The following is a 15,000-nucleotide window of genomic DNA, read 5'->3' as shown; positions in this document are numbered from 1 at the left end:
TCTCAGGCCCATGAAGGGCAAAGAAATAAATCCTGTTCATATTTTTTTCCTGTTTTCTTTTCTTGTCATTTCTTTTTCTCCCACTCTCACGACTAAGATACTCTGCCAGTTCTTTTTTCCCATGCAAGATCTCTCTGAGGTGGATATCATGCTATAGAACTTTGTATACTATCATTGGGGGGGTGGTGGCAGGGTTTAGAGTCAGACGTTTCCAGGGAGCACTGCTTGACTAGCATGGCTAGCATACTGCTACTACATCATGCGGTAGCATAAGCGCTGTGGCAGGGACAGGGTTGTGTTATGGTCCGTCTACCTCCAGAAGAAGCTCTTGTGTATCTCCATGCTCTGGTAATCGGAAGGTGTTGCTGAAGCATGACAGTGATTTGGCCCCCCGCCCGCGTAATGCCTATTTTCCCACACCTTTTAAAATGGATCCGACCGCCACTGCCTCCACTGTCCACCATGAGCAGCTGCAGAGCGTTGTATTTACTGATTAGTGATTACCTGTCAGGGCCTCTTTGCCTCTGCGTCTCCCAGAACTATTTTTATATCTGCTTCATTGGCGGTGTTGTTAATGTCCCAGAAGGGCAATATTGGAAAAACATTGTGCGCATGTATGTATTTTGTTTTGCACTCGTGCAACATTAAAAATGCCACACAAGAGACACACAAGCCGCCAAGTCATGACGGAGTATGAAGAGATGTCGTGCTGAGAAATGGAATTAGTACAGGGGGCTAGGGAAAGAGAATCACACACACACACGCACACACACACACACACACACACACACACACACACACACACACACACACACACACACACACACACACACACACACACACACACACACACACACACAGACACATACATACATACACGCACGCACAAACACACACATACACACACGCACGCATGCAAACACACACACACATACACACACACGCACGCCTGCGCGCGCACACACACACGCTCGCACCCATGCTCAAACGTGCACACACACGCGCGCGCACACACACGCACGCGCACACACATACACACACGCTCACTAGTAGAGTATGTCATCATAACAGCAAACCTGCAAGGCTCATTACCAAATCATCAAGCAATCCACTGGCCTGCACATCTTCCCTTTGAAAAAAGCACTGCTCTCTCTCTCTCTCTCTCTCTCTCTCTCTCTCTCTCTCTCTCTCTCTCTCTCTCTCTCTCTCTCTCTCTCTTGCTCTGTCACGCATCTTCCCTTTGAAAAAAAAAACGCTGCTCGCTGCGATGACAAAGTGATTTATAAATCAGCATCACTGAGCCGTTGTTTCTTCCACCCACCTCTCTCTCTCTCTCTCTCTCTCTCTCTCTCTCTCTCTCTCTCTCTCTCTCTCTCTCTCTCTCTCTCTCTCTCTGTCTCTCCCTCCGTGTGCTCTTACACAGCTGTTAAACAGATGCTGTTTGTACCAATTTAAAAGCTACTGCGTTGTTTGTCAACACCAGTTTAGGGATTCATTCTTTAGCCACGGCTTCTGCCACAGGAAGTGTGCGCTTGAGCGAGACTGCGAGGGTACTACAGTCAGCGCAGTAGGAAAAGAAGAGAGGTAGTGGGGAGGGGAGGGAGGAGCGTAGGGTGTTGGCTGGTGTTGGAACATACCCCGCATTTGGCAATGATTTACTGTTGCCTTTTAAACTAATTTATGAAAGCAGCGCTGCACCGCGTCGAAGGGGAGGGAGAGGAAAAATTAGGTCGGCAGGTTGCTGGCCCTCGAAAGTACCGTAGGTAGCGTGTGCTGTGCTGTCAACCAGGCTTTGAGCCGTGGTGGCAACTGGCAAAAGGAATCACTACGTGCATAGTAAAAAAAAAAAGTTAATTCATCCCGCAGAGAGTGGATTTAATACGTTCAGATGTGTCTTTGGTCCCAGAGTACTCTCTAAGTGTTGAATTAACACCGCTTTTTTTCCTTTTTTTTATTTTTTACTTTGCAGCGTTTTACCGAAGTGACTGGACTGTCACATGCACTCACTACCGCTCGGCGAGACGCGATTGTGAATCACACCGCTGATAAATTGACTGGTACTAATGCTAAGAAATGGAAGCGGGCCCGCTCTGCTTGCGCTCCCCTGGCCTACCAAGCGTACGACATGCCTAACAAGGCCATGCGATGAGAGTCATTTGTTCAATAATTAATATCATGGAGGAGAGGAGAGGAGAGGAGAGGAAGAAAGAGTGTAGGCGGCACCTAGCCAAGGTTGTACTAGGGGGTGGGTATGTTCTCCATCCCCTAAAAACAGCCTTGTCTCCCAAGAAATCGAGTCTTTCTTTTTAGTTGTGGAAGTAAGTAGGAAAGACAGATGTGAAGCCATGCAAGACAGAGGAGGAAATGAAGCCGCTTGAGGAAAGAGAGACGGTATATGTGTGTGGAAAGGAAGTAGGAAGGAAGGCAGGAAGGAAAGAAGCCAGGGATGATAGAAGATCGGGTGGAGGAAGGCAGAACAGAAGGGACTAAAGTAGTGAATGAATAGAGTTAGGCGAGGGGAATTTAAGGTGCTGAGGGGAGGATTGGGGGGAAGGAAAGTAGGAGGGGAGGAGGGAAGGCGTAGTCGGGAGAGGATGACTGAAGAAGTGAATGAACTGAGTTGGAGTAGGAGAAGGGAGGGGACAGAGAGCTGAGGAGAGCAGAGGAGAGGAGAGGAGAGGAGAGAAGAAGGGAGGAGAGGAGAGGAGAGGAGAGGAGAGGAGAGGAGAGGAGAGGAGAGGAGAGGAGAGGAGAGGAGAGGAGAGGAAAGAAGGACTGCTCCCTCCACTGCATGCCGAGTAGTCGTCGCGACGCGTCGGGCTCGGCAAGTGAGTGTGTCTCTCTCCACCGCCAGGGTGCCCCTCCACTGTTTGTAAAAACAAGCCCATCACACTCCATCTTGCCGTCCCGCGGGGAGCTCGTGGCTGCGGGCTGATTTATGAGCTGGGAGGCTGGGGCTCGCCTTGCCTTGCCTTGCCTTGCCTTGCCTGCCTGCCCGGGATGACAGCAGCACTTGGGCTCTCCCTCGTGGGTAGGTGGAGGTAGCCACGGTAGAGCAGGACGGTGTGTGGATGGAGGTGAGGTGAGGGAGGGAGGGAGGGAGTGAGGCCAGAGCAGAGAGGAGAGGAGAGGAGAGGAGGGAGGGGAGAGGAAGGGAGAGGAGAGGAGAGGAGAGGAGAGAAGAGGAGGAGAGGAGAGGAGAGGAGAGGAGAGGAGACGAGACGAGAGGAGAGGAGATGAGTGGAATAGAGGAGAGGAGAGGAGGAGAGGAGAGGAGAGGAGAGGAGAGGAGAGGAGAGGAGAGGAGAGGAGAAGAGAGGAGAGGAGAGGAGAGGAGACGGTGGTGCAGCTGCTGCCACTGGCGTTGGGTCAGTGATGGGGAGCCTGCTTGGCTTGCTGGCTGACCTGTTTGGCTGGATGAAAGGGGAATACAGAGAGAGTAGCGGAGAGAGAGAGAGAGAGAGAGAGAGAGAGAGAGAGAGAGTGAGCGGAGAGAGAGACCAATTGACACCCTGGAAACGACCTATACATTTGATAAGTTGGGTTGTAAAGTCAGCCGAAGCGTTTTTTTTTTGCGCTATTTGATTCCTATCATTTTTGAGCACAGATGAACAAGCCAACAGTTGACTCAACTGCTGTGTATATCAAGAGTATGAGTCGAGAAAAATAGGGGAAATTACCACCGTACAAAATGTTCTGTCCTCGAATTTTAGTAGCACTGTTGCCGCCACTACCTAAACGGTGGCTGAGTCCCTCTAAAAAAAAGCTGGCTTTTGTGACAGTGGCCTCCATCTATGGAGACTGACCTCCGCCAATCTGTCCTAAAAAGGAGGTCAAAGGGATTACTGTTGCACCCAACCCCACTCTCATTCTCTGCTTGTACCCCGCCATCCCCGATCCGCTCATTCGCTGCTTGCTAAAAGGAATAGAGCAAAACACTGGCACTGGGGTTGGGTTGTCTGGCTTCCTCTGTCTCTGTCTCTGTCTCTGTCTCTGTCTCTGTCTCTGTCTCTGTCTTTGTCTCTGTCTGTCTCTATCTCTGTCTCTCTCTCTCTCTCTCTCTCTCTCTCTCTTTCTCTGTCTCTCTCTCTCTCTCTCTTTCTCTCTCTCTCTCTCTCTCTCTCTCTCTCCCTGCCTCTCTGTCTGTCTGTCTGTCTGTCTGTCTGTCTGTCTGTCTGTCTGTCTGTCTGTCTGTCTGTCTATCTCTCTCTCTCTCTCTCTCTCTCTCTCTCCTCCCCTTCCCTGAGCCTATTATTTTTCACAGGGGGTTGACTCCAGATGTATCATCCTATCAATTGGATTCAGAGACCATTCGCTGGAAAGAGCGGCTCAAAAGAAAAAAGAAAAGAAAGGAAAAAAAAGAAGAGAAAAGAAACAACAGACATCTCCAGCCTTCATCGCCTGGGAGAAATAATAACAATACTAACACAGTTTGTGGTTGAACAAAAATCAAATGCTTTTGGCTTTTGCTGAGCAATTTATGTAACCCTCTCCCACCATTACATTTATGAGTCGGCAGCAGCAAAACTATAATTAGAAAAGGAGGCGATCCTTTTAAGCTTTTTTTCTTTTTTTCCCCCCCGCTGAACAGTGACCACAAATATGAGGGGGAATTTATGCGCTAGCATGCGCCTCCTCTTATTTGAATGCATTTGCAACAGCCGTGTATCATATAATTGCTAACCAAGGTGCGGGTCAGGGGGCAAGCACCGTCATGCATACTGCAAGATGAGAGTGGAGCTGGATGGATGTTTTTGGATGGATGGATGTAGAGCAGTATGTAACAGCATAATTCACATTATGCAATATTTATATATTAATGCTGGGGGTGCATTTCTCAACACCATAGATGCTAACTATATTAGCTACTTTGTTGTTTAAAATGCCATTTCCCATTGACAGCAACCCAAGTTGCTAACTGGCAAACAACTACGCATTCGAGAAACGCACCCCTGACTTGTAAGCACTTATCGGCCTCTGCGCAGTGCACAGTGGTTTCCCAGGCTTTGTGAATAGCTTGTCAAATCCATCATGCTGTGTGATATGGCGGCATGTTTACACCCAGTTCACGGATTTCAAATTAAAAGACTCATCCCCTCGCCACTCGTTTGTTAGCCTTACCCTGTAGTACACAATTACATCACTAGGGTGAACCTGGAGGTTTGTTTGTTGTGTTGTTTTTTTGTTGTTGTTGGTGTTGTTGCGGCGGTTGTTGTTGGTGGTGGTGTTTTTGGAGGCGAAACCTAGCGTGCCTTCCAAGCAGGAGCACAGGAGCTGCCAAATGGGATGAACAGACTGGCAAACGCTCAGAGGGTTCTGGAATCATCTCTCCCCCCCATAACAAATGAAAACCTATTGCGCTTCACTGTGGGGAATGCAAAGGAGGTTGTAGGTTCAGCCCAGTACTGATTTGTACCATTTAGACACATTTAGGCCACAAAGACAGACAAAAAACACACACGTTTAGAGGTGTGTGCAGCTGTGGGATTATATAATGGCCTAAATATTGTGATGAGGAGGCATGCACATCAGCTGTTCCTCCGAAGACTGCATCATCATTCCCAAATCCCTCACTTCCTTACACATCTCCCATTTTTTTCTTTTTTCATTTTTTTCTTGGATCGCGTTGGCATAGTGTGTGTGTGCGTGTGTGCGTGCGTGCGTGCGTGCGTGCGTGCGTGCGTGCGTGCGTGTGTGCGTGCGTGCATGTGTTTTTTTTCTTACACCGACATGCTCTTTAAAGCAAGCTGAACATTGATGGGAACGCTGGGACGAAAGGCAATTTGCTTGGTCTCTCTCCAGGGTTGAATTCCATGCTGTGGTACTGTATGCCAGGTAAACTACAAGCTCAGAGCAGCGTGCAGAGAGAGTGCTGCCAGGAGGATTGAGAAGATGCACTGGGGCCACGGCGACGGCAATATTTATTATTATTATTACTAGTGTAGGCCTCAGGGAGCTTACTGTAGACAGAAAAGACTTCCTATCCCATCGGTACGTATGCAAAGCACCCCTTGATGTCTTTTTTTTCTTTCACTGAGTTCTTTCATCCTTCCCAACTCGGTTTTTTTTTGGGAGGGGGAGAGGAAGAAAAAAAACCTCAAACTGAACATTTCCAATTTGTCAGCAGGACGCTGGTACTGTGGGATGTCCCCATTCTCTTTTTACGCCATTAAACTTTACTTCCGTTCCTGAATCTGGAGCAATGGAGCCACCACTGCCACCACTACCACCTGCTGATGTAGTACTGCGTAATTAATAGGTCTTAAATCTCAGATAGGAAACGTTCCCACTGATAAAACTGCCGCATGCTGTATCTGTATTTGAAGTCTTTTTCCCGGAACTGATTGGCAAGCTTGTTTTTTTTTTCCTGATGACTTTCAACAGACTTTCCAAAAGCGCGGGGAGCCATCACTAGACCCTTAGTTGTTTTTTTTATTCCAGTACGGATCATTAGAAAGAAGGAGAAAAATACATCAATACCCACAGCCACCAATGCCACACCAAAAATGTCGAGAAAAAGAGCGCTCTTCCTCTCTTTCATTTCCTTTTCCTTTTCCTTGTATTTCCCTATTCAGAGGTTTGGTTTTTCTCTTTTCTATTTTTCGCCCGCTTTTCTTTTATTCATTTCAATTTGTTGTGTAGTAGCTTGCCGGGGACCTTTGAGCGAAACATCTGTGAGCTGTGTGTGTGTGTGTGGATGGTATGGTACTGCAGCTCCTGCAGGAAGTGAGGGCCGCACCGTTGATGGCGCTCTTGGCTTTTCAGAACGACGGCAATTTACGATAGAATGACTCCCCAGGAGGCCCTGAAAGAAGAGAGAGAGTGGGGGGAAAAGAAGGGAGGGAAAAAAGGCTATTTAGTGCATGCGAAAGTTCCTCTGTATCAAAGCGGAGAGAGAGGGGATGAGAGAGAAAGAGAGAGAGAGAGAGAGAAAGAGAGAGAGAGAGAGAGAAAGAGAGAGTCAGAGAGAGAGTTCTGTGAATGTTCAGACCATTCAGTGCACCTGAAGAAGGAAATACGATTTGAATTTGTTTGGGCCGACATCACTGGTGCCCAGGATGCAGATTCATCTTCCACTGTAAGTGTGTGTTTGAGTGCGGCTGGGACCAGAGAAGTGGGTTAATGTGTATATGTGTTTGTAGTGTGTGTGTGTGCACGTGTGTGACTATGTGTGTGTGTGTGTGTGGGCGGCAGATTAGAGTTCTGTTTTGATATTGTAATGCTCAGAGAGAGAGAGTGAGAGAGAGAGAGAGAGAGAGAGAGAGAGAGAGAGAGAGAGAGAGAGAGAGAGAGAGAGAGAGAGAGAGCGTTCAGTGGGCAAACTGCACTACAGCAGGTGTATTCGTTCGCCAGACTCAGCCATGTTGTATAGGGACAATGATAAGGCTCACTCTTGTTGCCATGGTGATAACATTGACTTTTTTAGTGATGAAAACCCTTTTTCAAGATGTGGACTTCTCTGTGTGCTCAGTGGCCTGGTAATTATGGGCTAAATTTTAGCCACTTCAGCCACTGCAGTCGATCCGGAGCTTTATTTTTCATTCCACTTTATTATTTATTTTTTTTTTTTTACTTCTTTCTGTTTGGTGCATATGGAGGTAACAAAAATACTCCACCACTTCTCTCTCTCTCTTTTCCACCCCACTCACCATCCATCCATCCATCTACCACCATTAGCACTGTCACTCCTCATTCACACATATGCCGTTGCCATTGCTTACGCAAAACCGCACATTCAGAGCCCCACAGGTACAGCCAGCCTACACGTAAGGCATTGGCAGCTCTCCCCCCGAGCTGAAGAAAACACATGATGTGAAATTGATGGCTGTCAAACACAGGGGGCTGTCACCTCCCGGGGCTGCCACTGCCTCTGCCTCTGCCTCTGTCTCTGCCTCCCCGTGGTGGCGAACAAAGCTCTCACGCCCCCGCATCTGCCACACTGGTGCAGAAATAGCCAGTATTCCCTCCCCTCTTTTCCTCCCTCCCTTTCTCCCTCCCTCCATCCATTCCACCATCATCCATCCACCCATCCACGCTTCCTCCACCAAAAATCAAACTCTCCATCACCGCAAACACCACCACCACCCTCCACCACCACCTCCTCTCCAACACCACATCAACTTCATCCGCCCATCCGTCAATCTCCCGCCATCAGGCCCTACAAGAGGACAGCTCTGGCAGCGCAGCGGCCCCCGTCACTGGAATGCAGCCTCCAATCTTTAAATATTGATCACAAAGCCCCAAAGCTGAGGTGCCCTCTGAAGGGTTCAGGGAGGTGGAAAAAGGCAGAATGGAGAGAAGAGGAGAGGAGATGGCGGAGAGAAAATGAGAGGAGAGGAGAGGAGAGGAGAGGAGGTGGTGGAGAGGAGAGGGGAGGAGAGGAGGGGGGGAGAGAAAATGAGAGGAGAGGAGAGGAGAGGAGAGGAGAGGAGAGGAGAGGAAAGGAGAGGAGAGGAGAGGAGAGGAGAGGAGAGGAGAGGAGAGGAGAGGAGGTGGTGGAGAGGAGAGGGGAGGAGAGGAAGGGGGGAGAGAAAATGAGAGGAGAGGAGAGGAGAGGAGAGGAGGGGAGAGGAGAGGAGAGGAGGAAAACAGATCATTAGTGGTTTTAATTGGCCAATCTGTCAGGCCTAGGGGACGCTGGTGGCCGAACACGAGCTGGAAATTGGGCGGAGGGGGTCAATGGAGATTCTCGTCACCGTCTTGTATGGTCACATCCAACGTTTATCACCTCAAGGCAGCATCTGCATGTTGGATGCCATGTTCCAGAGAAGCTCAGGAATGTTCTAGAAGGTTAGGAATGTTCTAGAAGGTCAGGAATGTTCTAGAAGGAACCACCCAAGGCCTTCTCTCAGTCCCTTCCCTGCCTGGCTTTCAAATTTAGTTATGAGATTGTGTATTTTTTACAGTACTGTAATTGCACCATTTTCTGTGTGTTGGCAGCACCTGCATGCTTAGATGAAACGTTCTAGAAGAAAATCCTCCAATTCCCTTTTAATCACCATTCCACTGCATGGCTTTCAGATTTTAGTCTTTGAGATTGCTTTTGCAATTTTTTTAAAGAGTGCCATAATTACGTGATTGCCTGTTTGTGGATACTTTGTGGACAATCATTAGCGCATTCGTAGCACTCATAGGGAGTTATCTTCACCAAATGGTCAATAATTAAATATGTATGTATTCTAAAGTAGCTTCTTAAAAGGAAAAAAGGAAAAATGGTTCGCTGGTTTTGGCAGTAGCAAAGTCAAAATAATTTAAATAGATTAAAAAACGAAAGGGAAAATTGAAAAATGCTTTTGAAAATAGAAAGCAAGTAAGCGAGTATGGAAAGTCGATGAGAGCCTCTTCAACTTGAGCAAAATGAGATAAAGCTGCTTTTGAGAGCCGATTCAAAACAAACTCATCTTTAAAAAAGGAAGTTCCCTGTACCGCAACAAAGCTTCTTTTTTTTACTTCAAAAAGGACGCCAAGATGTGTTTTTTTCGTCTCCTCATCCTCACAAAGGCGTTAAAATATCATTACATATTTATTAGTACTCTCAGAATTTTGATGAAGCAAGACGATAGCACAAGGCCCTCTTCTCAAGTGTATTTGTCTGCTGTTCAGATGACTACTCTGTTTAAAGTAGCCCTTCATCTGCGCTTGGCCATAAAACCCAAGTAGGCATGAGCTTGAAATGGACTTTTGATTCGCACAGTCTCCTCCTTTAAATTGTTATTACAGAAAGTGCAGTTGACTTGTGCCTCTGTGTGAAGTCAAAAGGAACAAAACAAAAAAAAAAACAGTCTAAGGAACTGGAGACAGGGCTGCGAGAATCACACATAAAAGGAGCAAAAAAATGGAAGTTTGCAAAAGAGGTGGGGGCGGAAGTGTGAGGTGTGTGGGTTGGTTGGTTTGTCTGTATGTGTGTGTTTGTGTGTGTGTGTGTGTGTGTGTGTGTGTGTGTGTGTGTGTGTGTGTGTGTGTGTGTGTGTGTGTGTGTGTGTGTGTGTGTGTGTGTGTGTGTGTGTGTGTGTGTATGCGCGTGTATGCGCGTGTATGCGCGTGTATGTGTGTTTGCGTAAAGCAAATCCGTTCGTGTTGCCATCGTCTTTGGCTCTTTTACCCGGTACGATGCGGCGCATACACCACTGACATGTGCGGTGGAGATGAAAGCTCCGCAACAAAACCATGGTGAGATCCATGAGAAGAGAGTGCAAATGAGACAAAGCTGGGGACTCTGCTCCAGTTTAAAGAGTCGAATTTAACAAGCCCCTTTCTCCCCCTTTCCCTCCCCTATTCCTATCCATTCCTTTCAATCTGTCTATCTATCTATCTATCTATCTATCTATCTATCTATCTATCTATCTATCTATCTATCTATCTATCTATCTATCTATCTATCTATCTATCTATCTATCTATCTATCTACAGTATCTGTCTGTCTGTCTATCTGTCTGTCTGTAAAAGTACATATGTACGGTATGATGCAGTGGCTAGTGAAGTGACTCGATGTCATCTCCTGTACTGTATGTACTGTACCTATAGTTTAGATTGTACTTGTATCCATTGATATTTAAAGGCATTCTGTTCTGTTTTTGTTTTTCTGCTTAGTGAAATGTTTCAATGTAATAATAGCATCTACTACTGTTTATATAGTTTACATTGTACATATATAGTATACTGTACAGTATAGTGACATGACAGTAAACCCCATTCTCTTGTGATCTGTTTCTGATCCTGCAGAGACCTCGGAGGGCTTCCACTGCCAGGACGAGTGCCGCATCCTGGGCCACTCGGACCGCTGCTGGATGCCGCGCGTCCCGGCGCGGGTCAAGTCGCCCGAGCACGGCGGCGGCGGGCGCAACAACAACAATGTCATCGCCATCGAGGCGCCCACCATGGAGGTCCCCCATTACGAGACCTGCGGCACGGCCAAAAGGACTTTTGCCACCTTCGGGAAGGATGGCCCGGACGAGGCTGAGCGGGCCGAGCTGATGAAGGCCAAGCGGGGTGGCGTTGGCGTGGGCGGCGAGCCCCAGCTGCAAGGCCCGCAGCAGGTGGTCGTGTGCAGCCCCAAGGCCAACGGCGGCTGCAGCGCGGTGGTGGTGGGGGTGCCGGTGCGCGAGGCCGGCAACGGGCGCGAGGCGGTCAGCCCCATCACGTCCCCCGTGCACCTCAAGAGCCCGGCGGCCTGCAAGGCCCAGCCGCAGGTGCAGCCCGGCGTCCCGGCGCAGCCCTCGTCCGCCTACAACACGCTCAAGTGCCGCGACGCCGAGCGCATCGCCAACCACAGCCTGCTGCGGCAGCCCGAGGGCAAGGACAGTGAGCCGGCCGTGCGGGAGATCCACACGCTCCTGCAGGACGGGGGCGGGGTCGTGGGCGGCGGCCGGGACAAGGAGTCCCCTGGCAGCAAACGCCTGAAGGACATTGTGCTCTAACAGCCCCCCCCCCCCCCCTCCTCCTCTCCTCCTCCTCCAGCACACACCTCTAGAGCTGCTTATACTCCCTTGTTACCTTGCTCCCGACTTCTACTCCTTCCTTACTCCCCCAGAGCAATCTTCAATCCTCCTCCTGCGCCTCCTTCGGAGCTTCTGACTCCTCCTCCTCCGGACTCCGGACTCTGGACTCCGGACTCCTCCTCCTCCTCGGGACTCCTCCTTCTCCTCCTTCTCAGCCTTGGGACATTACCTCTTCTCTCCTCTCTACCCGGTTGCCACCGCCGCCGTCGCCACGACACACAGCCGCTGTCACCGCCATCACTGCTGCTATGCATAAACACACAACCACATACACACACACACACGTGGGTGCACCTCTGTGTGCTTTATGTGAGTGAGACTTGTTTATATGTGAATGTGAGAGAGAGAGAGAGAGAGAGAGAGAGAGAGAGAGAGAGAGAGAGAGAGAGAGAGGGGGAGATAGACAGTGTGTGCATGTGTATGTGTGTGTGTGTGTGAAAAAAAGAGCGTGAGAGAGCAAGTGACTCACAGAGAGAGATGGAGAGACAGAGAGTATGGATGTGGATGTGTGTGCACACAGGAGAGAGCATGGAAATGAGGAGACAGAAAAAAAGAGAAACTGGAGGTAAACGAGAGGACACTCGTCTGCAGCAAAACATTCCCTACAGCGGCACCGTGGATGGACCAGGGTGACGGGAGAGGCGGAGAGAGGGATAGAGAGGCGGCGAGAAGAGAGATGTTAGATATGGAGAGAAAGAGAGAGAGAGAGAGAGCGAGAGAGAGAGACAGACAGACAGAGCGCGGATGATGGGAAGATGTGCTGAGCTGAAAAATGTGTCCGAGCGCTTCAAGGGCCGTCGTCGTGGCTTCCTAGTAATGGCAGTAGCTACTTGTGATTTTTATTTCCACCTTTTCCGTGTTTCTCATTTTTTTCCGTTTTTTTATTTCATTTGATTTGATTTGAATCACAGCTTGGTGGTGAACAGATAGAGGGCTTATTGTGTACTGTGTGACATGTCCTGATGCCCTTTGCTTACTACGTACTTCTGCGCCTGCTCTGGAAGGGGACTCCTGTTGCAAGAACTGATGGGACACTTGCTGTTGAGGATAACTGCTTTTTTTATTTGACTGACAATGGAGCACACAGTCATGCCTTTTCAGACTTTGGAGAAAATTCCTTTCTGATAATGCCTTTTTGGTACGCGGTTTTGCTTCGGCTGCCAAAATCAGACTCTACTTCTTCTCTCTTCTTCGATCGCTTCTAGTTCTGGAGAACGAACTTTTTTTCCGTGTTTGTTTGGACAACAGCAACAGTTGGCGGGATTTGGTTATTATGTCCTTCTTTTTTGTTTTGTTTGGGGGACTCATTTGCTGGATATCAACCCGAACAAACGCAAAAAGAACGAAGCATGAGCCCCATGGCTTCTCAACGTGCGCTTCTCCGTTCAGATGGGAAATCTGGAGAAAAAAAAAGAAACAGTCCCCCCATGCCTATCTCATTCCATTTCTCTCTTTCTTTTCTCTCTGACTTTCTCATTTGTCCGATAAGACATTCCCCACTCCCCCACCTCCTCCTCCTCCTCCTGCGTTTCCCTAAAGACATGCCCGTATCAGTAACTGTGAGGTCTTTGCAGTATTTATTTTATATCACTGATGGAGCTAAATGAACTTTCACTATCAGCTGCCAGAGGGGCCCAGAAGGACTGAAAGAGGAAGATGGATCCCTCCAACCTTAACGGAGAAATATACATATATATAAATATTATATATATAGAACAAAAAAAAGAAAAACGGACTCATTGTTTTTTGAAATCTCCTGTGCCCATTCTTGATTGTAGCCAGTGGAGCGCAGTTTAATAGAACAATGTGCTCTGGTCTTGTACTTTTTTGGAATTTTGACTATGGGGCTAGGATAGTAGGGGTCGTCACTACGTCTTGCTATGTGAAACTCTGTTTAGGGTTTACTTATCATTTTTAATAACCTGTTGTTATGTGACAATCCCTTTAATGTTTTGTTGCAAGAGTTTAAAAAAAAAATAAACATTGGTGTTCAACTAAAGCTAAAGTAGCGTTTGTTACACAAACACAAAAGGAAAAAAGATATATGCCAAAATATATTTTATAAATAATTTAAAATGTATAATGAGAATATTTAATGCTGTGTAGTTATTTTATCAGTAAGTTATACTTGAAATCAATTGGCTTTTCTTTTTTTTCCCTTTATTATTTTTTTGGCTTTTTATTGACTATGATTTTTCAATTGAACTTGGATTTTTTTTTTGTTCACTGTGTTCCCCTGGCAACTGTTGATTGCAGTCTACCTTGTTGTAAAGAGTTTCTTATTGGTCAGTTCTTGTGCCATCAAGTTTCTGTGTGGGCAAAAAAAAACAGACAAAAAAGACAAAAAAAAAAGACAAAACAATTTCAGCACCAACAGTAGTGTGTCAGTACAACGAGCTTAGAGTGAGGTAGCAAAAGAAACCAAAAAAATGTGGCAAAAAACAGAGTCCTTACAGATAGCAGCAGGTCATTGTTTTCAATTCTTTATATTTAAGTAACTCGAAAGGTAAAGCTTGCTCTTGTTGGAGATAGCGAGACGGTTCCATCCATAGTATAGTATCTGGGCGACTGTTTTGAGGGGGTCCTGACCTCACCCTCGGTTCCTCATCCTCTAGCTCACACTCTGCCATTCGGAGGCAGGGCCGGTGGAGGAACGCGGGCTCCAGACGTGAGTGGTTGGTTTTGGGTTGACCTTTGACCTGTAGACTTCTCTTTGTTTTTTTTAGCGTGGGAGTCACTCTGTGTGCCCCGCCCACTCTGCCATTCAAGAAGCCGCCTCCCCCATCCAACCCCTGGCCTGCCCCGCCCCGTCTCCACTCTCCCCTCCACTGAACACACTCTAATCAAACAGCCGATCGAATGTTGTGTTGAACAGCAGCAAGACCAAGCAGGTTTTCATAACACTGACATGAAGTGCGGTGGAATGGAGACTTTCGAGTTTATCTGAAGAAAAGAAGGCCTTTTTGTTTTTCGAGGAAAACATCTTTGCAAATCAGTACCCAAATCCCGGGTTTCTCGGTTGCTTTTGCAATATTCCGTCTAATTTTGTTCTTTTTAAAATACTATTATTTTTTACTTTCAAACAATAATGTGGAAACAACAACAAAATGACAAACAAAAAGGGTTAAAAAATTGCATACATTTGAAATAGGTCGTGTAGCTGAATGTTTTTGCTGGTCTCTCTCACCAACAGCTTCTGGCAACATGAAAATCGGAATAATCACTGAATGTATACAGCAGCTTATTAAACTATTAAATGTTCTCCACTTGGCCTCCTTGTGTTTGTTTTTTTATTTTTAAATATTTTTTTAGGGGCTTTTATGCCTTTATTTGACAGGACAGTCGAAGGTGGTGACAGGAAGTGAATGGGACAGAGAGACAGGGGAGGATCGGAAAATGACCCCGGCCGGACTCGAACCGGGGTCCCCGGGGTTGGGCATGCAAGCCCAAATGTGGGGGGCTTAGCGCGCTGTGCCACAGCGCCCCCCTAGCCTCCTTGTGT

General features: G+C 47.6%; 1 protein-coding gene across 2 annotated transcripts in view; it reads left to right on the top strand.

The window, feature by feature from the left end:
- pcdh19 (protocadherin 19) overlaps positions 1-14,732 on the top strand; it is a 106,040-nt gene extending 91,308 nt beyond the window's left edge. For both annotated transcript variants that reach the window (XM_063190753.1, XM_063190752.1), the window contains exon 5: positions 10,723-14,732. In XM_063190753.1, coding sequence (XP_063046823.1) covers positions 10,723-11,417 — 695 coding nt within the window. In that variant the 3' untranslated portion in view covers positions 11,418-14,732. The remainder of the gene's footprint in view (positions 1-10,722) is intronic.
- Positions 14,733-15,000: the final 268 nt, after the last annotated feature.

This window comes from Engraulis encrasicolus, chromosome 23 (genome assembly GCF_034702125.1).
Source record: "Engraulis encrasicolus isolate BLACKSEA-1 chromosome 23, IST_EnEncr_1.0, whole genome shotgun sequence".
Taxonomy (NCBI): Eukaryota; Metazoa; Chordata; class Actinopteri; order Clupeiformes; family Engraulidae; genus Engraulis; species Engraulis encrasicolus.
This window is presented reverse-complemented; position numbering and strand designations above follow the sequence as displayed.